The following is a 23316-nucleotide window of genomic DNA, read 5'->3' on the forward strand; positions in this document are numbered from 1 at the left end:
AGTGAGACAGTCAGCACTCTTCCCCAAATGCACCTCCAGTTCCCATCCCAGGCCTGCACTGAGCCTGGTGCATAAATCACTCTCGCAGCAGGTGGGATGTGTGTGTTACATTTTTCAGGTCAAGGCAAGGCTGGAACCAAAGCATCCCATTTTACAGGTAACAGCTACAGCCAGAAGATTTAATTATCACTCATGACAATACCACTTCAAAGGGAAAATGGTAAATCTTGTGCATACTTCATAAAAAATCTTTTGAGAGAAGTCTCTGTGTGCTTAACGAAAAGTGGGTGGAGACATTTAACCGAGCCCTGGAGAGGATACAGCAAATCAAATGTTTTTTGTTGGCTGCCTCATGGGGATTCATCTGAAAGATGATTTTAAAAATCCTTTTCAGTCACTGCTGGATTCCATTCTAGTGCCAGAGGACAAGGTGTTCCTCAGCCATTTAAGAAAATGCTACAAAACCTATGTGCTTGTTAGGGACACTTAGCAAAAAAACTGAGAGTAAATAAAGGTATATTACAAAAGCTATCTTATTAGAACATTCTTAGAATATTTAGTGTCATTTTGTTGAGGTTGCACATACAGGAAGAAATGGTTTAAGTGGTGTGGAAGATAGATTGCATTCACTATCATTATGGTTTTAAAGCTGTAGTCATTGCACTCAGGACATTTAAATATCTAACTTCATTCTAACAGTAACACTTCTGTTTAAAACTTTTTCATAACACATGTATATATGATATTTATCTATAGATGTATTTCTGGATTTATGAGTTGTTCCTATGTTCTACAGTGATTATTTAATATTGCAATTAGGTCAGAGCTTTGTTCTAACGCATGTTTGAGTTTTGTCTTTGATGTAAATCTCAGAAAGAACAGGAGTGTGTTATTTTTATTCCTGTGTTCTGATGTATATGCTTCATTATAAAGGTTTCTCTACACTGATTACAGTCTAGACTCAGACTGTGAAATATACAATACAGAATGTGTTTTACTGCCAATGTATACTGCCAAATACAGTCTGTGCTCTTGAGTAGCTCTAGTTTTGCCTCCTTACTTTTTACTGTCACTTCAAGAGGCCACAAAAAACTGATTCTACCTGATACTTTATTATGAGTGAGTAATGGTAGTCACTGTGATATGAAAGGGCTGGATGATTTATAAATACGGCATGAACAGAACCTGTATTGAGCTTTTTTTTTTTTTTTTAAAGCAATAATTGCTTGTCAGAGGAAACATTTTGTTTCCTGCAATGAACATATGGAGCGCTTATCCAGATGACAACATACCTTGTGTTTTATTGTAATGACATGATATAGAATGACGTAGGAATGTGGGCCAAGAAGATGCTCCTGGTAGAGTTCCAGTGAAAGCATGCATGCAATTGAGTGAGAAAGATTAGAGGACATACTCTCAAGTATTGCTGGGCAGGAAAAACCTCCATCCTTTTGGTGTTACTCTTCTGACTGAGGCACTGCATGCTCAGCATTTTGCCTAGTTTGGTGCGTTGCTTTTTGTTACTGTTTTAAAGCAAAATGTTGAATCCTGTAATGTCAGTGGGAGTTTTGCCATTGGCTTTGTTCGGGTTGGGACTTTACACCTCATGAGTAACTTAGAAGCTCTCTTGTCTTTCTAAAGTTATGAAACTGCATTGCCCCTTTCCAGGACCAAATTTTAAAGATATAATCATTCAAAAAAATCTTGCTTTCTTCTTTTTCAGATAGAGCATGTGGTCCAAGGCCATGTTGCCTTCCCGGAATTACAATCCAAAGCTGCAGCCAGGTCACTGTTCTTATTTCTTTATCACATGCCTGCCTTATCAACTGACATATTGTATTCCAAACACTGAGATATTGCTCTGCTGTATATGTATTCTGGAATGTGGGAATCAACAGAGCAACAGTGGGTTGGAAATATTTACAAAGGCTTTTCAGGTGGTTGTTCAGAGAGGAAAGCTTTAATCTCCTCTCAGGTATTTTGAGGGTAGCTAGATGGTGATACCAGCTTCAACAGCTTCCTGCTTTTCAGCCTGTTTTACCCAACCCAGCATATTTCTTGGTACCATAGCATCAGCCCTGTTCAGCTAAGCTGTGTGCCTTAGGCTAACGATGTCTTAATTTGTAGGTGATCTGTTGAGCTTGAGGGGTGAAATAGAGCTTAATTAAGAATATATTATTCAATATTTTTGGAACAAACATCTAAAGGAAGTTATAACCATTGTATGGAACTCCTTCGTGACAGCACAAATAGAACATAGAAAGCCAGGATACATTTTCAGACAAAACTTAAGGTGTGGGAGTGTAATTCCAGCTGGTAATTCCAGGATTCCTTGAGCATGCAGATATGAAAGATGTCAAATTTTAGTTTGATCTACTTTGGAAGTGGATGAGGGCCATTCAGACACTTCTGTCAAATCTGAATTTTCTGAGACCAACTTAGCTGAACATTAAAGTACATTGGATGAAAAATTAGTTATCCTAATTATTTTTTCTCCTCCTTGGATTAAAGACAGAAACAGTGAATTTGTCCTTTAATCTCCAGTTTATCACTCTGGTCTAAATGGCAAGGGACAGTCCCAAGAGATGTATTAAAATTCATTTAGTTACAGTTAGTCCTCTCTGGGGAGATAAAGCTACCTGGTTTCTCTGGATGGCCCTTTCATAGTTTTTAGTGTTAAATGGCTTATTTATTTGCTGAGACCTTGACCAGAATTCCCAGAAACCTACTGGACTTCTTTCAATATGGAATAGATTCACACTTCCTAGAATTCTCTTTGTTGTTCTTTAAGAAAGAAAATCAAGAAACAAATGCATCTGTCTGTTTGGAATAAGGACTGATCTTTACTGCTTGGGTTTTTTTCAAGATTTTGGCTTCCAATCCATTTTTTCCCCATGTGAAGCATAAGCATAAGACAAAGAATTAGTTAGATCTCTGATGACTTTTTTTGTGTGTTGTTAAAGTGATTATGCAGCAGCTTGCTTGTCCATACTAGGCGTGATAGTGTACTGACCAGAACTAATTTCACAGAGCTGAAAGTTTGGATTGTGATCTGGATAGGACACTAAATATAGAGTATTGGGAACAGAACTCCACACATACTGTGGATATAGTGTCATAAAAATGTGGTGTCAAAAATCTGTGCCTCTTACTTGCTGCCCACTTCTGCCTTCCCAAGCCTGTCCTTTCCTCTCCATCTAGCAATGCTGCTCGTAAGTAGGTTCAGCAGTGTCAAACTGCCTGCTGAGCAGCTGGTCTCAGAAGCTTCACTTTTCAGATTTTGTTCCTTTGCAGGAGTGAGACTTTGCATGCTGTACTTACCACTATTCCAGCTGATTTGTGGTGGCTTGCTAGAGCATGTGTGGCTTAAATGGGCTTGCCAGTAACCAGTTCCTGCTGACCACTTGTGCAGCCTTCCCAGTCTTATTCCCATGTTCTCTTTCCCCTTCTCTTACTGGAAATGAAGAGGTTGAGTTGCATGAGGGCTGTCCGAACAGCTGCAAATTTAGCATTTGGTCTAACCCATAGATGTACTCTGAACAACATGCTCCTTTTTTTCATACAGTTCAGTGAGTTGCAGAAATCACTGTAGAGACATCACATTTGGTGTTCAGTCTCTTTATTGTGTGGGTCTGACATCTAGCAATCATGATATGGTAAAATCCACTCTGTGTAGTGTAGGGTAGGAGATCAAAGAAATAACATCATTTATGATTTTAAGTCTAAATACTTAGCTTCCTGGAATCACAGTTCCAAATCTCCTGGTGCAAAAAGTATGTTTGCCATCAAAGATTCCATGCTCATTGGTGCTTTGCTTTTTTATTTTAGGACAGAATTTCTTTTCCTTTGCTTCTCAATGCCATTTCTCCATCTAAAGACATGGCTCCTGAGGAAAAAAAAAAAAAAAAAAAGCAATGAAGTAACACACATATCATCTGTCAGCTCTTCTGGGACCATTCAAGCACAATACAACCATAGTATTTGACAATTTTCTATACCTGTATATTTTTATAGCCTTATTTAGTGTTTAGAAATGGAATTTTTTTACATTTTTCTCAAAGATTCAGTACCAAACTCTTGTTGCTTTCTGAAATTCTCTCCTTAGTAAGAACATCATCCTGAGCAAACTTACGTTCAATTCTTATTCTCCACTTTCAGCATTGTTCATTTTTATTAGCTTGTGCTTAGCTCTGCAAACCAGATCCAGCTGCTACTGATAGCTTCACATGGAACTGGATAGAAAGAGCTCCAGAGAGCTCATGCTGTAACATTATGTCCAGCAGAGGCTTGATACGAACTGGAACCGGCAGAAGTTTGAAGGACTTTGCCAATCCCTCACACTCACATCTTGTACAGACAAAAAGAGGAAAAGCTGTGGAAAAAAGCATAATGCCAAGGTGATCTGGGTGTTAATGTATCTGGCTGAGCTCCAGCTTCTTTTGTGCTGTCTTCTGTCAGGGTGGTACGAACAGCTGATCCCTGCAAGAGTGGTCAAGCAGCACAGAGATCAGATAGAAGCTGAGATGTCTGTCCGGTAGATTTCTGGATGAGTGAAGCTTTCTTTTCTTTTTCTTCCCAACATCAAAGCGTGATTTAGCCTGGAAATACAATGACTTTGTGTTCAACATGTGCTGCTTACCTATAAGTAAGTTTTAGAGATGTAGAATATAGGGCCACTTCTGCAAGGGGGAGAAAAATGGTGACCTGAAAATTACCATAATTCAGGTCCAGGAAGACACACAAAGCACATTTAAAAGTATGTGAATAATGATGTGAATTAGTTATTTTAATGTCTTCCAAGTGTACTTCATTTTGAATGATATCCTCTGATAGCATACACATGGTAAGGTATAATTGAAAAAACATGCAGCTGAATGGTTGAATGCAAAGTATAAATATACAGCTGCTAGCAGGTCAGAAGTCAAACTAGTAAAGCATATGCCAAATTCCCTTAGGGATCTCATTAGTGTGTGATTGAATATACATGTAGAGGCTAAGTGAATATCACTGTTTGGGTCTATAGTGGATGAGACAATGACTAATCAATTGTAATTAGGGTTACATGCTATTATTGACCCACATGTCTAGAATTAAATGCCCCACTTGGAGATTTCCAAGGGGTTGAAAAATATATATGAATCTGTTTATGATATTATGAGTCTTTGAAAAAGTATTCTGAGCATAATTGCAACATTTTTTAAATGGAATGTCACTGGAGCTATTGGAAGCCAAAGCACTGAAGAATTCACTGTTAGACCAAAGATCACTGTTGGTCCAAGAAAATGTCTGTTGGATATTGTGGAGCTGGGTGTATCTGAACTTAGATGCAAGATGTTTAGGCCCATGTTCGGCTCCTCCCAAAAATAGCAGCCACTTGCTTTCTGTCCTCCACCCTCAGTGCTACATTTTAATCATAACACATATTGAAATAATTATGGTTTAAAAAAGGAAAGCTGAAAGTGCTATTGATTAATCAGAGAAATTGTTTAACTGCTGTAAAGGAATTTTCATTTCTCTCTGGAATCCTCCTCGTTCTTCTCTCTCGGCTTTCTTTCCTCCAGCTTTCCCTTTCACAGTGTCAGCACCTTGTTGTTAGAGACAAGCATCATCAAACCCCAAAGTACCCAGCAGCTTTGGCTCAATTCGGGACCCATAGGAAGCAGCGTGCAAGCTCAAGATCACAAACTTCCACCTCTCGTCCTGCAGAACTGAGGCATCCCCACTGCCTGCACACTGCGGTGTTTCTCCCTCTTTGTTTTACTTCTGGGATTTGGGATTCTTTGTTGGGTTTTCTGCTTTTGATAGTAGTACAAATGTTTTATGTTTGATGAATAACCTCCCCCACTCTTTTTCCAACTTGTTTTTCTTCTAGTGCTCAAAGTATATATACATACTTGAACAGTCACCTGGATCTGATTAAGAAATCCTTGCCTGTGGGTTTCCTCACTGTTGATTTACATGTTTGGCCAGATTTCCATGGAAACAGATCTCCCTTAACAGATCTGACACTAAAGGGCATGGTAAGAAACAGCCTGTCTTTGCAAAAAGGTCAATACAGGGTAAAAAAAAAAAAAAATCTTGGAAGGGGATTTAATTTTGAACATACTCCTCCTTAGCTATTTAAACTGTCCCATAGGATTTGGGTTTCTTGCTGCATTTTGAAGTGTGCTAAGGTTTCAGTAGAAAACCAGAGATCATTATAGTTAGATATCATTACAACCACATTTATTTCCTAAAAATAAGGAGAGTGTGCATCTCCCAGTAACCTTCCTAGGACTCACACTTCAGAACTCTGTTAGCAGTGCCCACAGTTGTCGTTAGCTCACCTGTCTGCCTAATTTTGCATCTCAGCACAAATTAGAGTATGCCTACGTGGGAAAGGAATGAAACAAATGCAGATAAATGTTTGGTAAATGAACTATATTATAATTGTTGGGTGTTAAATCTCAACAGAAACTAAAGGCTCCTCTGCTTATTGTTAAAAATGGCCAAAGATGCTCTCATGCATGGAAACGTGCGGTCATGGTGCTTCATGGTTCTTTGTTCAAAGCTGAATGTACTCTGATGCTTGCTTCTGGTTTTAAAAATGCTACTTTTGGAACTCACAGGGCTTGAAGTACTGTGTTCTGCACAAGGAAATTTTCAGAGCATTGCAGTGTGGAACCAGAAAGCAGCTTTTGGAAGCTCACCAGAGATGCTCTGCTGGGGACCTTTTTCAGCCCATCTTTAAAGATTTGGATGATTATTTCTCTTCATGGTTGCAGACTGGATAGCTAACAAGCCAGATGTAATTGTGCAGGGCTGGAAAGCTGTCAGAAAGGTATCATTTGATGATATCAAAATACCTGATGAGTAAGACAAAAATTTACTTCAAAGTGGTATCATGTTCTTGTAATGAATATCTCAAGCTACTCACCAGCACCAAAATCTGCTGTGCGTGAGGCTGAGGAAAGGGAATTGTAAGCACCACCACACATTTTAAACCACAAACAGAGGAAGCATCAAAAAATAGGTTACTTATCTGTGGAGTTCCACTAATACCTATATGATTTTATGAAAGAATTATACGCTGCAGAAGATTCAGATTTTCCCTTGGTATGAGAGCTGTATGCAAACAGTGGTAATAGCAATCATTTTCTCTGCTGGTGCTCACATCTGGCCTATGTTAATATTGACCCAGAGTAACTGCAGTACGATATTTATTTATTTATTTCAGAGTAATGAAGGTGAAGGTATAGTCTTGAATTATTAATTGTCTTTCAGTGTTATGGTACTTGGAAGTGAGAAGTGCTTTTAAAAACTTGTTTTTATGTGATAGCATTTTCATATTATTACATTAAATACATTCACAGGCAATGTCTGAGTCATAACATAAAACTGTCAGGGTTAATCTATCTCTAATCCCACACTATCTGCTGTTTGTTCTTTATTTCTTTGCAAGCATATTAACAATTCATGTGGTTCTTCCCTAGATCAAGAATAACATGCTTGACATAATGTTATGTGTACAGCTCACAAAAATAAGGCTTAGAATTATCACTTAAACTTGTTATAACGAGAAACCATAGAGTGTTACCTTGGCTGGATTTGTGTGTTTTCTCTTTGATCTTTGCACAGGTTGTCGGACTGACGCTCTCTCGGGGTCTGGATGAACTTGCCCTTATCTACTTGGCCACGATTCAAGCAATTGCTGTAAGCCATTTTAAGTGCATAAAAGAACAAATGAATTGTCTTGTGTTCTGTGGCAAACTGATCATTCCCCTCCACCAAACAGATTGCTAGTAATAGATGAATTCTCTTAATGGACTTCTTAAAGGAGCAAGATATTGTTTTCCCACGTTGCTGACTACTCCCTGCTGTAGGAGATGGTGTGAAGAATATGTTCCCTAGAAAGATTTCCCCTTATGACAATTCAGAGCCTTTGTCTCTGATGCATATGTGAGAAAGAGGCTGATGCTACAAGGGGCACTGTTGGCATCATGGGCTGTCTAGAGGGAGGCTGAGAGAGTGGAGGAAAAAAAGCACTGACTTCCTTTTAGGAAGGAACTTGCTCTCCCCAAATTTGCCTCGGCTTCAGAATGTTCCTAAATGCACAGATTTCCCCTCGCTGTGTGATGGGAGAGTCAGAACCACATTGCTGAAGTCTGAGTGGGTTTGTATCTCTACATACTGAATGAACCAGAGCTCATTCCTCTCGTGGTCTCCCCATTGTAAGGCAAGCAGTTGTCTAATATATGACAATTGCAATCTGAGGCTGTGTTTCTGTAAAAGCAGAGAGACCACCTTTATGAAAATGTCACAGAAGTTTGCTAACATGCATGCATGGGAAATTTTATAGGAATACTTCTGTTCCTACCCTCATTTTCTCAGATGAGAGACTTTCTAGAAACCAGGATTTCCAGTTCATGAGAAGTTCTATTTTGACACGAGAACCTGGGTCAAAGGAGTTGTTTTGAAACACTGGCACAGGGTATCTGCAATGGGGCATGCTATCCCCAGGCGTTCGGTGACTGCAACTGACATTCCTTTGACATCCTCTTTGTAATTATAAAAAAAAACAAAACTTGTTGAACTTGCAAAACATTAGCATGTTGATGAATTGGGGAGTTTTCCTGACAAACCTCTATTTGGCTGGAAAACTTCCAAACTCCTCTACTGGTTAAACAGCAACTTTGCTAGGTTGGGTCAGCCATCTGGGACAGAGGGTGGGCGGCTGCTGTAAATTCACTGTGAGCTGTACATGTCGTGTGTTAACCCTCCATCTTCAGCAAGTAACTTGGGTCTGGAATGGATGGTTGTCAGTTTTGATCTTTTTTAAGATGTATGTAGCTGGGTTCTACCTGATGCTTCAGTCTAATCCCACAATTTAAATAAGAATGTGTAGGAGAGTTTAATCAATGCCAGCTACTGATACTATCCTGAAAGAAACTAAAAACTTCCCAGAATCGAACAGGTGCTCAGGTATTGTGCTGTGCTAATGAGGTGGAAACCTTCACAGCTGGAAATCCTGGGAAAGTCACCTATTATCTCATTGTACAATGCAACTCACGTTTTATTGGAAAACACTCATACTGTGTTCAGCTCTATATTCAGCAGTTGTGATAGTTAATTGCCTCGACCGTGTGATTTAATATAAAAAGGTCATACAATACTTTTCACTGTATGTTAACAGAAATTAATTTTTTGGTAAACACTATTCAAATAGTAGCTAGAAAGCAGACAACGGTGGCCTTGGGTTTGGTGTGATGTATTTACCAACTGCTGATGCTGTACCTAGAAATCTTACATTTCCTCCCATGCTCTGCCACTCCCAGGTTAGCTCTGCTTTGCAGAAGCACAGCCTCAGTCCCATACCATTAACCACTGAAGCAAGACAGCCTTAAAGCTAAGTAAAAGTCTTGTACAAAGTATAGGCCTGCCCACAGAATGTTAATCTCTGGTTTTCTTTTCAGCAGGAGACGCTTTTTTTTCTTTTCATATAAAATTTGCATTTCAAGCCCCTCCATTTGCATTTTCTCCAATCCAGGATTAAATTAGTTCCCCCCCACCCACAGTGAAATAAGTCAGGCTTTAATTTAAATTGCTCTGTGAATACAATTTTCCAGGCAGGTAAACACAAAATAATTTTCACAGCGTGTCCTTTCTCAGGGTCTTTGGCATGTGTACATTGTGAGAGAAGTTGTTCGTAAATTTGAATTTCAGAAGTAGTGAAAGAGAATATCCATCAACATGCGATGCACCAGTTGGGCTTGTGAGAACAGAGACCCAGTCGTGGCCATCGAGCCCGTTCAGAGGAGACAGACTTTCTCAAGTAGTTTTTTTTTTTTCTTTTCCATAATTAAAATCGTGGCTGTGTGATTTGGAAATGAGCTTTCTGTGTCAATAGGGAAGTGATGGATTTAGTCAGCTGTGTTGTGGCTGCTGAAGTTCCTTGTAACCGTTTGCCTTCATACTCAAAAATACATTTGAAGACCTGTCCAGGATTGTGCCAGTCACAGCACGTGGCTCAATCTGCAGAAACTCTGCTAGTTTTAGTGGAGTTTATTTGCAGAGGGCTTTATTGCAGGCAGCAGACCTCTTAGTGAACTCACAGCATAGCATAAAGAAAACATAAATAACAGTTTGTCAGAAATGGACCAGATTGTGTTTGGTGGGGAGTTTGCCTACGAACGGTCAGCTTGGGTTGAAGTTTTGACTTGGATTTATATTTTGTCAAGTTTGTACTTCAAAATTAACTTCCAGGGTATTATAATGAGCTGGGAATTTAGGGGGACAGACAGTTGGTCAGTGAAACTGGAAGTAGGTTTGTAAGAGAAAAAAACAGAGAGGGCTGGCTTCAATGGCAAGCAAAGGTAGCACAAAGAGGGAAGATTTTTTTAATTGGCAACCTGTTTGCTTTCGTCATTTACAGAACAGAACACTGACCTGTTCTAATATGAGCTTCTGTGAATAAAGACTTTGAAATGAAAAGTTTAAAAATATACCTACATTTTAGACATGTTTCAATTAATCCAGGCATGAAATGGAACATTTTATTTTGTGCAGGGCAAAGGCCAAGAGAAATAGTTAAGCCAATAGAAAATTCCTCAGGTTTTCCTTTTTGCTGAAAAGACAGAAAGTACAGGTTTATCATTTTCTCCTTTTTTGTTTTATTTTGTTCTGTTTTGCCAGAAATCTCAACACTGAGAGTGATACTCAGATGTATTTGTACAAAGAAAACAGGAGTTTTTTGGTGGGAGTGTCTTTGCCATATAAGGGTTAGTTGTGGGCCTGGAAATCTTTTCTGTGTCGTGCTGCTCATGGTCACAAACAGCTGCTTATCACTGCCATCAGCTGAGCTGGTGCCCACTTCTGTCTTCTAGTAATTTCAGTCTTCACCCTTGTAAGTACTTCCCTGCAAGCCCCTTTTTCCCAGCACTGTAGAGTGGAAGTTACCTTTTCCTGTTTTCAGCCAGCCCAAGGATGCTCACTGCAATATACTGTGCCTTTGTACTTCCCAATTCTTTGTGCAATCTGCATGATTTTTCTTGTCCTTAATCACAGTACCATTTACTCTTTAAAGCTAAGCCAAGTCTGTACCCTTCTGGTCTACTCCCAGCCCTCGGGTTACTGCGGGGGGCAGGTAGTGTCTGTATATTTCTGTCACACTTCGTAGCACATTGTTCTTCTGTTCTGTGGCTGCTCTCTTGTGCTCATCTGTTGAGTTTTTGTTTTTTCTTTTATTTTTCCCTTTTTCAAGTTAGGAACAAGACATATTTTGGAAGCTATGGAGGCTGCAGGCCATCATATCAACACCCTGTTCCTGTGTGGTGGGCTGAGCAAGAACCCTCTCTTTGTGCAGATGCATGCTGACATTACTGGTAAGCTACAGGAAGTTTGGGTAAAGGAGTGTCAACTGCTTTATTATTGTAGGTGGCCAAGTGCCTCATCTCTGGAAAAATAAATACTTCCTTTATATAGAACTGAATTTTGTTGGTTGGACAAAAATATTGGAATGAAATGTAACTTCCTGCAAGACTGGATTTCCTGAAATTTAAAGGTATTAGAATAATACTGAGGTGTGGTGCAAATAAAGCTCCATAATTGTATTGTTAGAAAATGGACTTTTGGAGGATCTTCCAACTTATTTCCAGTTTGTGGATCTTAGCCTGACGGGCTTCCTAAGAAAGTGCAGTAGAATTAATATAAAAGCTGTGTGGAATTTTTAAAACCAGTAGGTGTAAGTTGATGTCTGTGATGTTCCTCACTATCAGATTTATAAAAATTATTCTAGGCATGATATAAAAATTCTTCCATTTAATCAGATTACAAGAAGTTAATTTGATGAGGATAATGTGTGGTACATTTGATGAGTTTGTTACTACATAAGATGTGCTTTATTTCTAGTGAAATCTCTGTCAGGTTCATCCTATTTGAATTTCTGCTCATGCTGGACACATCATGCATTGTAGAGAACAAATTCTAAATTGCTTCAGCCTCTTTACCTTTCGTATGGTTTAGAGGGCAATTTCTGCATCCCTGCTCCTGCATGATGTTCCATTTGGTTTTGTACAACTACTGATAGATGGAAGGTGCTGGGTTTGTGGCTCACTATCAGAGGAGGCCTCAATGCTTCTGATCTCCTTTAGCCTGTGTGCACTGGGTGTCTTAGCACTCTTTTGAGTTGGTTGAATGTACTTTTAAAAACAGGGGAAAAAATAACAAAATTTAGTTTAAAAGACTTCAGAAAAACTTTGAGGAATACATGTTTAGAGTGTATGTCAAATAAAGACTGTTTGAGCTGCCATGAGCACAGTAATGCTCAGATTTGGGATATTTGGTTGGGAGATCTGACTTGCCCTAACACAAACCACATTTCATAATCTTGATGCAGAAGGGAAGGCAAAAGTATTCCTTTTTGTAGTTATCTGAGTTGAGAACAGAAATGGAGAAGTAAATTATAATGCCTGTTGGCCTTACAATTCACAGAATGTGTTGTGGTCAAAGTGGCACTTTGTGAAGAATGTTGAGTGGTGCATATCTTTCCATACATGACTCAAATTTTAGGTGCATTTCAGGGTGCAAAGTTTGGGAGGCTGATTCCTGATGTGTAAAAGAAAGGATCTGTGAAAAGGTATTCCAATTAAAATGTAATCAGGAGTTCTTTGACTGTAACTAATGACCAAGTACAATTCAGTACAGAAAGGCCCTTTTGCAGTCTGGAGTTCTCCCCATTTGTAAAATCTGTGACTGACAAGAGATGTCAGAGTTCATCTCAGTGAAATGCTCCCAGTTGTGTTGAACTCATTTGAGCCTATCAGATAAAATAACTAACATTCCAGGATCAATCCCCCATTCTTTCACGAGAAGAAAAAAATCTGAATATATTATTGTTAGCTGCAAATGCCCATGACTCAGCCATGCAGACATCCAATAGATAACTTTACAGGCCACTTAAAAAGTATCTTGATCTTTTTGTTTGCTTGGTAAGAATTCTGCATTCATTCTGATGGTGCAGGAAATGTGCAGTAAATTTTAGAGCGTGCTGAAAATTGCTTTCTGCTTCAGCGCCTGGCGAGCAGCCGCGTGGCTGAGAGCTTAGTGTTAGGCTGTCTGTGTCTGCTCCAAGCCAACCCAAGGCCCAAGCTGTGCTCCATCTTAGCAGGAGGAGTGCTCACAAGTCTGATTTGACACTCTTGTTTTTAAGATGGATGTGTTTATTGTAATTCAGACAAACATTAGAGATGCTGTGGTCGCACTGGCTCACGCCTAGTAGCCATTCCAGCAGTCTAGCAACAAGCCTGTGCTGTACCTGTTTTCTTTCTGCACCACACTGCCTGTGCTAACTATAAGAAAAAACAGCATAAAGAGTGCTGTGGCACTGGATAATGATCGTAGTCAGCTTTAAACTGAGAGAACAGAGCAAAAAAAGCATGTTAGCAGATGCTGGGGTGCAAGGTGAGCTTGCTTTGCATTGACAGTTGGTTTTTATATTAATAGTTTTATTTCTCATTTTAAAAGCATGTACTTGGCTTTTCCTCTGTAGGAATTTGTTCAGAGCTCTCTTTACATCTCCCTCCCATTTCAGCTCCTTCTGATCTCCCCGTTGGCTTGCAGGGGCATCATGTCACTGAGGCTATTTGGAAAAGGAAGTCCTCCTCCCACCTCCGTGTTTGCATCATCATGCATCCAATGAAATTATCTCAGTAATGGAAATCTACACACGTGCCAAATACTGTAGGAATATACAATTCTTTGCTTTAGTGGGATGAGCATCCAAAGTGCAGCTAGAGGAGTTGTTACACTCACACAGTTTAGGCATCTCTAAGAATTCAGAAAGCAGGCAGTTTTTAGTGGTTCATTGCTCTTTTTCCTTCTGATTTTACACTGATAGTTCAGGTCTCTGAAAAATTTGTGTGAACTGAGGAAAAGTATGATGGCACCCGTGGGTGATGAAACTGTTTTTTTTACTTCTTTTGAAAAATATGCAAAGTTTTTCACTGTATTTTATTTTATTTTCCAGGGTTTTAGTTTTCCTTTTCAACTATATTGTACTGGAAGATAAGATTTCTCTTATTATTTCCTTCACAGCTTGTGAAAGGTCACTATTTATATTTTTCTGCCTTCCAGCAAAAACAGACTGGCTTTATTGGCATATATTTAAAAACAAACACAAACAACCTTTTTGTTTTTTTGCTGTTCATTACAAAAGAAACAGAAAGGTTACCACTCTATTGCCCCTCAAGGTCAACTTTCAGTTTTCAGGTTGGTTTGGAGGTGTGGGTAGCAGGTTACAGCCAAGTGCTTTGAGGTGAATAACCACTGTTCTTCATTTGCTTTGAGTTCTGCATCAATATTTTGTTGAACTTGTTTTATTTATTGTTTTATTTACTTTTTTTTTGGGGGGGGGGGGGTCCTGGAACCACACAGCACAGATTAACATTTATCTGCAGTGGGTTGTACTGTATTATAAATGGAGTTGTGAACATGGATTTTCAAGTCCTTTTTCATTCCTTCTTTCTTTTTCTTTTTTACCTGCAATTATTTATTGTGCAGCTACTGCTGCATTGCTTTATTCTTCCTAACAGATGTGTGACTTTTTCCTGTATAGGCAAGCCTGTTGTCCTGTCCAAAGAAGTGGAGTCTGTTCTTGTGGGTGCTGCTATTCTTGGAGCTTGTGCTTCTGGGGATTTTGCATCTATACAGGTACCTGATTTTTTATTTTTAATTATGTTTTTTGAATTATATTTTATGTTTGGAAATTTGGCCTTATGCACAGACTTTGATTCAAGTGAAAAAGTTTGCAGAGCCAGGAGGGAGCCAGCATCACTTTCTGTTCACCCTCATTTTTTAACAATGTTACTTATGAGCATAGAAGATTCACTAATGTTTGACTGTGGTGACATGCAGTATAAACTGTTCTCTGTAAGGTTAGGCCGTGTAATCTTACAGGCAGAAGAGGGCATTTGGCAAATCCCTGCTCTTGCAAGAAGGACACATTTTCATCTCAGCTCTGAGTCCCACTTCGCATTGAGGAACATTAAATGTTAGAAGTACCATAGCACTCACAGAGTTAAAAAGAACAAAAAACACACCTGCACCTCTTGTCTTGCTCACAGTGAATTCAGAGTTAATAATGAGAGTGGAACTTCATGTTTATTTGTGTTACTTCAGTCCCTTAATGGTTGTAGAAGTGGCAGTAATGCTTTTATGTTCAGTGGATCAGCCAAAGCATGACTTAACTACATTTATATAAGTGACAGTGAGACACAGAAACCTGCAGAACCATCTGTATGCTCACAATCATAGCTGTTTTCCCACCTGTCAGTTGTGCTAGCATAAGGCACTTCCTCTCCTAGCAGAAAGCACAGCTTCCTTGCATAAGAATTCTTCCATTAAAATTAATCCCCTTGGAACAAATATATTGTACAATATGCATTTCTACTTAAAAATTCCAATGCTTCTAAGGAAATCTTGATTGTTTTGATAAACGTAATTTCAGTAGCAGCTTTTGGTGATAGGAACTCATATTTAATTCCTGCCTTTCTGTTATCTGTTTCATTTACAGCAGCACTTCATTTCTAGTTTAAGATAGCTTGCACTATTACGCAATCAGTGACCATCTCAAAACTCTTTAAATTAAGTAAGTCTGTCTTCATAAAAATATGGTCCCTTCCCATCTTTTCTTGAATCAGAGAAAGTAATACCAGAATATAAAGAAAGAAAAGAAACAAATCCCATTTCATTCCAGTGCCTCAAGCTGGTTTCTCCATTCGGGTCAGGTCTGATTGCAAGGCTCTTGCTGGCCAGCAGGGCGATGCCTTTTTTTCACTGAGGTGCAGGTCAGCCCCAGGCACTTCTTTGGGATCCCCCAGGAACAGAAAAGGGGAAAGCAGTTCAGAAAGGACTGTTGTTGTTCATCTCACTGGACATCTATGACATGTTTCTTTCCACCTCACTGCCAGTGATCATTGCTGAGAGCCAGGTGAGGCCCCATCCGAGACACCAAATATGTGGTGGGAAGAAGCCATTCTCTGTAGTTTGGCTTAGTATCTGTTCAGAAGATTGTAGTTAAAGAGGTGACACCAATGGCAATATCAGCTGTATTGTGCAGCAAACGTTTTCAGTTATGTTGAAATATTTTCCAAAGAATTCAGGTACTTGAGATCAGGAGCAGTATAAAATATGCAAATGTCTTTTTAGGTGTAAATGGGTATCTAACGTTACAGTTCAATAACTTTCTCTTACTTTTCTAACACTTTCTGCAAAGCAAAACCTTTTGTAGAGGTGCTGCTGCAAACATTCAGTGTCACTGTAATTTTTGCAAGTAGCAGATGTTATTATCTGTCCTCTGATAGATGTTTCCTACTTAGTTATTGAGTTTTCCAAAACTGTTTGTTTGCTCAGTCTAACAGTGAAGGAGAAAAAAATACAAATAAAAACACCAAACAACCAACCCTGTGCGTTTTTTTTTAGCAGTAGCCTCTTTCTTTATGACTATGTTTGTTTGAAGGGGAATTTTTGCTGTATTTGTCCCAGTGATTTTGGTCACATTTCTCAGAATGATTTTTGGACATGTCAAAATCAAAATGCTTAAAGGCGATCTGGTTTTCCTGGCTTTGCTGTTCTCTTTTCTCTAAAATCCAGGCATCTTTAGGAAAGCTTGGTCCCTCAAACACCTCTGGTAATCTTAGTCTGGATTTCACAAGGTCTACTGACTACAGAGCAGACAGGTAAAGCACACCGGTGCCAAGCATTAGTAGTAGTGCTGCTGAGAGTGATGCTTCACTCTCTGGTGAGCCTGTGGAGCAGGGCTGAGCTCGGGCTGTGTCTGCACACTGAAGCTGCAGCTTTGGGACTGCAACGTGCATCAGGTGTTAGAGCTGCCCTGCTGATGCATTGTGATGCTGTGGGCTTTTGGGGGGCACAGGGCACCAAGACAGAGCCAGTGCTCCAGCCATCTGCTGTTTGCTCAGGAAATTTGGTACACAGAGAAGCTCTGTGGTAAGGAGAAATGGTATAGAGTGAGAAACATATGGTAACCGTATACTGTAATTAGTGTTAGACTTTTAGATTAATGGTTGGGAAATGGATTGGCATTGCCTGTTGTTTCCTTAGGGGTAAAGTAGGTGGTTGTGGTGGTTGCTGTTACTCCCATAGTCCTGTACTGTCTTGATGCTTAGTCCTGTTACATTCCATCACTGGGATTTGGAAATGGGGAAGTTGCTGCAGAGAAACTGGGGGATTATTGCTCCAGGAACAGGGAGTGATTTACCTACAGTTGCTGCATGGTGAACCCAGTCATCACGTTTGTGAAGCAATTGGATGCTCACACTTCCTCTTCTTGGGCAATTGATTATAATGGCTGGAACACAAATATGCTTTTCCCTAAATGAGTTTCTTCTCAGAAGGAAGCAAGTCTCAGTGCACCTCCCGACTCCTTCTCTTTTCTGTAGTACAGCAGTGGCCATTTACAGGACGTGGTACTTCCCTATAATCCTTACTTCTTTTATCTTCTTGAGTGATTTGGACAGAAAAGATTTTCATGCTTTTTGTTCACCACTTCTGTATTTGTCACAGAATTCTCAGGATGCTGAGCCTGTGCAAGAGAAAAAAAAACCACATTGGAAATGAAAGTTACTGTAAAATTTGTAGCCATGGAGGTTAATTTGCTGGATGTGTGTGGTTTTAGGAGCTCGAGCCCCTTGGAGCTGCAATTTCATCTTTAGGTAATTCTATCAAGGAAAGATTTATAACCTCCATCTCTCATGCCTGGTCACCATATGTCGTTCCTTCAAAGAATGTTGACTTCTCTGTTTTCCTCTTCATTTATTCTCTCTGCATTTTTCTCCTCTGTGGTAAAAGAGAACTAAAACAATTGGTTTATCCAAAAAGGAAAAAACCACACGCGGTGTGGTGAGAGTTATTTCCCATTTTATCTTTTGGTTATTTAGTCTCCAGAGTCTCCGGGAAAAGGAGAAAATCTGAATTTCTTCGTGCATTTTCGTTTATCTTTTCATTTGCCCCTGCTACAGCTTTTTCCTTTTAGAGGTTCTATAATACCTTGATTATTGTTCCTGTGAACTGGAGCACAGCCTGCCCGGGTCAGCGCTGACACAGAAGATAGTGCTGTGTAGAAATCATATGACAGAAGGATTTATGAAATATATACTGTAGTTCGGGGGATTTTTGAAACATGTGCCTCCTTCAATGAAATAACCTTACTGCTTCTGGCTTAGATGGGTCAATTTATTGGTTCTTGCCATTCCTTCCATGTGGAGCAGCAGGATCCTGGTTTTTTTTCTATGTGATTGTTTCTGTAGTAAAAATATAGTTTCCGGTATAGCAAGCCAGCAATTCCTTCTCAGTAAAAATGTTCAATAAATAAATGTCAAAGTTTCCACTATATCCTCATTAATCTGCTTCACTTGTATGTAATTGAAAATGGGAAGAAGGTGCTGTTTGATTTGGCAATCGTCCAGCTCTTTTCTTTTCTTTTCTTTTTTTTGGATACCCGACTCTTTGGGACAAAGCTGTACACCAGGGAACAGGGTTATTGCCTTATAAAATTCTGCACTCCACTGACTATTCCTTAATTGCATATTAAAGCAATTAATAAAATTGCTAGTATGAAACTGAACTGCCAAATTTATTTTGGAGCTGGTATCTAATGTGGGTCGTTCTTACTGGTTAATATGGAAGAGAAGAACTTCATCTGGTTTGATAAAATACATTTCCCTGGTAACTTTCTGCATTCATTTTTGGTGTAAAATGTTGAGCTAGAAGTTGGTTCTTTTTGGTACAATACAGTTATTCCTGTTACAGTTACTCCTGTACCAAAGTTACAGCTTTGGTAATGGACCAACTGGCAATAGTGAATTGACAGCATTTCTTAAGAAGACACATAAGTAGTAATTGGACCTGCTCAACTTTTAGCTGACAGAACTAGCAAGATGGGACTATTTTCATTTCTGGACCAGGCTGTCTCTGCAATTTCGTGTAGCTCCACTTATGTCAGTGGACATGCTTCAGTTGATGATCTGATCCTCTATTCCTTTTCCAAAGTATTAACCGTCAGGTCATGGATTGAAATTAATACAAGTGTTCTAGTTGATTTCCATATTTTCAAAAGGAAGAACCAAGTGAAAGATCAGGGAGAGGATAGCTTTTTTCCTTAGAAATGGTAATAACTTGGGAAATCAAAAGAGGAAATAAAATGACTTCTCCCTGTTGAATTAGGTAATATTGCCTTCCTTCATCTCATTAAAAATGTAAAGTGCTCTTGTTTTTTGAGCAGGGTAAATTAGTAATTAAGTGCTATAATCAACTTGTGTAAACATAATAATGAAGGAGAGCAGCAAATTAATCATTTCGTTGGCTTGCCTTACCCAATTAATGCACCTTTTACTAAGGGCCTTCGTGTTACATTGGGATGTTTTTGTCCTATTTTCTTAATCTGGGTATTTTGGAAAGTCAGAAGAAGGAGGTGGTTGTTCTTAGATGCCATGCTGTGTGCAAGTAGTGCGTTAAGGTGCTGTGATCTTCCCTTCCTTTTCTTTAGAAGCTCCAAGTTTGTTCATCTACGCTTCGAATCCATGGTTCAGTGGAGGCCATTCTTGGGCAAGGCTGGGCGTTGGCTTTTGCTTTTCTTTGTAGTATATTGGCTGGGCATGGCACAGCCACGTCTTTATGTCACTGATTCTTTTAAATTCCATCCTGGATATGTTTGTCGTCAGCCTCTATTGAAAGGGCATGTGCTCCATGAAAAAAATCACTTGAAATTTTTGTGCATAGCTGATATAGCTATTGTTAGACATAGTATTCTGGTGGTGAAAAGAGCTGAATCTTCACAGTTCATTCATTTTGTGTGTTCTCACTTCTGACTGTCAGCAAAGCTATGAAGTAATGTCATGGACAGTTTGTGATGCAGACAGTACAGCTTGCTGAGAATCAAGCTGTTGTCCACATAAACAGCTAAGACATTCAGTGACTGTGGTCATTGTGTTCAATATTTGCAGCCAGGCTTGGATTCAAAGCAGTGATTCAGCAGTAGAACTCCATTCCTTTACCTCTCTCCATGATGTTTTGAGATTGAAATACATCTTTGCCTAATTGAAATGGTTTGGGTGGGTGTTTTTTTTTTTTTTTTTTTTTTTTTGCTTTCATCGAAAAGGTTGGATTCAATACAGCATGCATGAAACCACCAAGATCCTGGCAATGCCTCTGGCTTTTGTATAGAGTCAGCTGCCTTCTTACCAGAAATCTTTGGAGAAATATAGATGAGAGGGAAAAATTAAAAGGCAGTGATTTGATGGCCACTGTCCAGTTCCTTGTGGTGTAGTGTTTATGGTACAAAGAGTGCCTTTTTAGTTAGCATATTTTGGCCTTTGTGTCAGAAGTCTTAGCAGTAAGGGTAAGAAGTGGATGAATCAGAACTACTCTTTTGCCCTAAGGATGATCCTTCCCTATTAAAGCTGAGAAATATAAATGCTTGTCTGTCTCTGCCAAGCACACAATGAGCTTTCAATTGGTTTGAGAGCATTCAGTATGATTTTTTTTTTTCACTTTTCAAAAGCCACAATAAATATATGAAAACATTTCTACTTTCTTTCAGCCGACTTCAGTGGACAATATTTATGTGTGGTTGGAAGTCCACTCTTGGTGGGTGTTAAATCACACATACAAGCACCACCACTTAGAGACAAACAGCTGAGATGGAGCTGAGAGCATGATGCTTTCACAAAAGCGCTAAGAAAAGTACCCTCTGTCTTGTTGCTGTTTACAGACATGTGATACTGGTTGACATCTGTTGCCCTTCTCATTTGAGGACTGTTTGCTTTACTAACTTTAACATTTCCACATTGCTGTGCTGTTGAAGTGCAGACACACAGATCTCCTTGGAGTCCCCAAGGTCCTTTTAGGAGAAGCGGGGCTGCCCTCATTTGATATCACGGCTGCTTTTTATACTGGAGTTCAGAGAAATAATTCCGTGGCTGTTAAATATTCTTGGTGGAGTGCTATGTGTAGTGCTATATGTTGTCATACATTTGATGAATTATCAGATCAGTACGTGCTGTACAGTAGTGTTTGGTTAATTGTCAGCTTAGATGATTTGTAGCTGTTTTATATCACTTGAAATTATTACAGGTAAAAACTTGTCTAAGAAAATGTCAAAGTTTGTTGTAGCAGGTCATATAGCTACTCAAGTGACAGATGAGTGTAGTCCGTAATCATAATGCAATATTCTCAGTTAATGTAAATCAGCATTACTCCAGGATTTCAGAGCAGTGACACCAGTTTACTCCAGTGCCCTGATCCAGTCAAGCGCTTAGGTACATCATTTAACTTTCAAGTAGGATAGGAGTTCAGTCGAAGACAAGCAGGGCTGCCCATCTGCTGAAGTACTTTGTTGGATCAGAGCCCAAACAGAAATCTGACACACGGTTTGACTGTAGATGACACATCTTGAAATGATAAAGGCTATTATGGCTCTTGCAATTGGTTATTACCCATTCAGATACGAGTTGTGGATACTGGAGGTAATAGGATACGAAGGCTATGTCTTCTGTTCAGTGCTGTCCTTTTGTGCAGACTTAGCATGTGCCAATGTAAATGTCAGCCCGTACACAAATGTTCAGATTTGGAATTTCTTGCTAACTTTTAATGACAGGGAAAGGCAGCTGCAGTAGGTCAGTGTAATACGTTGATGTGACAGAACTGCAACCATGTACAGTAAGTTGAGTATCTGGCACAGAATCACTGAAGCTGGAGATGACAATTTCAGAAATCCAACAGATAAAGATGGGACCATATTATTTTTCTAGAAGTAGGTAACAGAATACCAGACTAATGAAATGACACAAAGCATGGCCTTCTATTTGGCCAGTGGTGGGAGGCTGTGTCAGGAAATCAGTGGACTTACCTGTTTATTAATTCTGTCTGAGAACGGTGATAAATGCTAGCTATTTCCCACATTTATGAGGATGGACTGAAAAGACATTTAGGGCCTCCAACGTGTTCGAATGACCCACAAAATTTATTTAATCTTCAGTGTTTATATTGAAGATTCATCCAGGTTTGTGCATTGGCGTAATTCCACTGGCTTCACCTGACTTTTAGATCTTGCATGCACATGCCCAATGAGAATATTAGAAGCGACCATATGTGTATAAATAAAATCTGTTCTGTGGGCTCAGCACTTAGATCGTCATGCCTCTTAGCTTTTAATAAACTCACATCGGCTGATGTTGGCAAAGAATAGGAGTTAGTATTTTGTTAATCTGCAGAAATCGAGCCTCTTACTAGCCCAATAGTGCTCTTCTTACCAAGACCTGTCAAACAGGAAAACATATGCTGACTGGGACAGTTCCGATTCAACTGGTGCACATCTGTGTAACAAGACCCGAAATGATGGTGTTGGAGTCAGTGTAAGAAGATGTACAATTTGTTGATTGTTTTCCAAACAGACCAAACTAAGATCATCTTGTTGAAGAAATTATTGTGTAATATCGCTATCTTACAGTTATTCTAGCTTGCTGGCCTTGTCTTGAGGAAAGCCATAAATATGAGGAAACCATAAATGTGTCTTTATAGTAGACAGATGCTTTCTTTAAAGTGTACAGTAATCCATCTCCTTTCTATTTTAAGGCCGGATTTTACCACATGCTCAAAGACATGGCTGAAGTCATCTGGACCTTGGACACCCTTTCTGTCCAGGCCATTTAGACAGGGAAAAACATGATAGCAATATTTTATAGGAAGGATGAGTACAAAGGAGGACACCGTGGATCCTTTGTAACAGTCGGTAGCCAGTAAGGTCCTTTTCAGAGCATCTTGCTTAAATGATGTTAAAGATGTCAAGATAGTTAAAGTCTCTTTGCCCTCGCCTCTTCAAGAACTGAGCAGAACAGCCCTCAAGTTATGCACCAGAGAATTGGAAACTCAATCTGGCTATGCTGTGAGATAAATTTTCCATCTGGGATTTGCTCTCTTGCTATGTCAGTGCAGGGGATCAGACTGTTCTGTAGCAAAGCACAAGCATGTAGACTCTGCAATAGCTGTCTGAAATAGCTTGCATGGTTTCTTCTTGAATAATTTTTTGAAGGACATTATCATCACCGAATCATGGGATTTGATGCCAGTAGTTTGTATCATCAGGACATACCTGAGCCTTCTTAATCTGAAGAAGTTTTTTTTTACTTATTGTACTATGTTGTCATTTCTCCTATAGGTGCCTGGAAGGTTTCATTTCTCAAAATTTGCCCTATCTGTATAGTTTGATGGCTGCTATGATCCAAGCACTTCCAGTACATTTCATTTTGCTGTGGTTAATATAAA

General features: G+C 39.3%; 1 protein-coding gene across 20 annotated transcripts in view; it reads left to right on the forward strand.

Annotated features, from left to right (window-relative positions):
* FGGY (FGGY carbohydrate kinase domain containing) overlaps positions 1–23316 on the forward strand; it is a 284157-nt gene that overhangs the window by 243340 nt on the left and 17501 nt on the right. For 15 of the 20 annotated variants that reach the window (XM_085231838.1, XM_085231830.1, XM_085231831.1 and 12 more), the window contains 5 exons: positions 1724–1785; positions 5873–6020; positions 7618–7692; positions 11240–11360; positions 14591–14685. In XM_085231838.1, the coding sequence (XP_085087964.1) occupies positions 1724–1785; positions 5873–6020; positions 7618–7692; positions 11240–11360; positions 14591–14685 (501 nt within the window). Of the gene's footprint in view, positions 1–1723; positions 1786–5872; positions 6021–6608; positions 6821–7617; positions 7693–10671; positions 10733–11239; positions 11361–14590; positions 14690–17559; positions 17709–23316 lie in introns of those variants that run through there. The other 5 variants (XR_014885271.1, XR_014885273.1, XR_014885272.1 and 2 more) reach the window with 5 other exon arrangements.

The sequence above is a fragment of the Meleagris gallopavo genome, chromosome 10, assembly GCF_905368555.1.
Source record: "Meleagris gallopavo chromosome 10, MGAL_WU_HG_1.1, whole genome shotgun sequence".
Classification (NCBI taxonomy): Eukaryota; Metazoa; Chordata; class Aves; order Galliformes; family Phasianidae; genus Meleagris; species Meleagris gallopavo.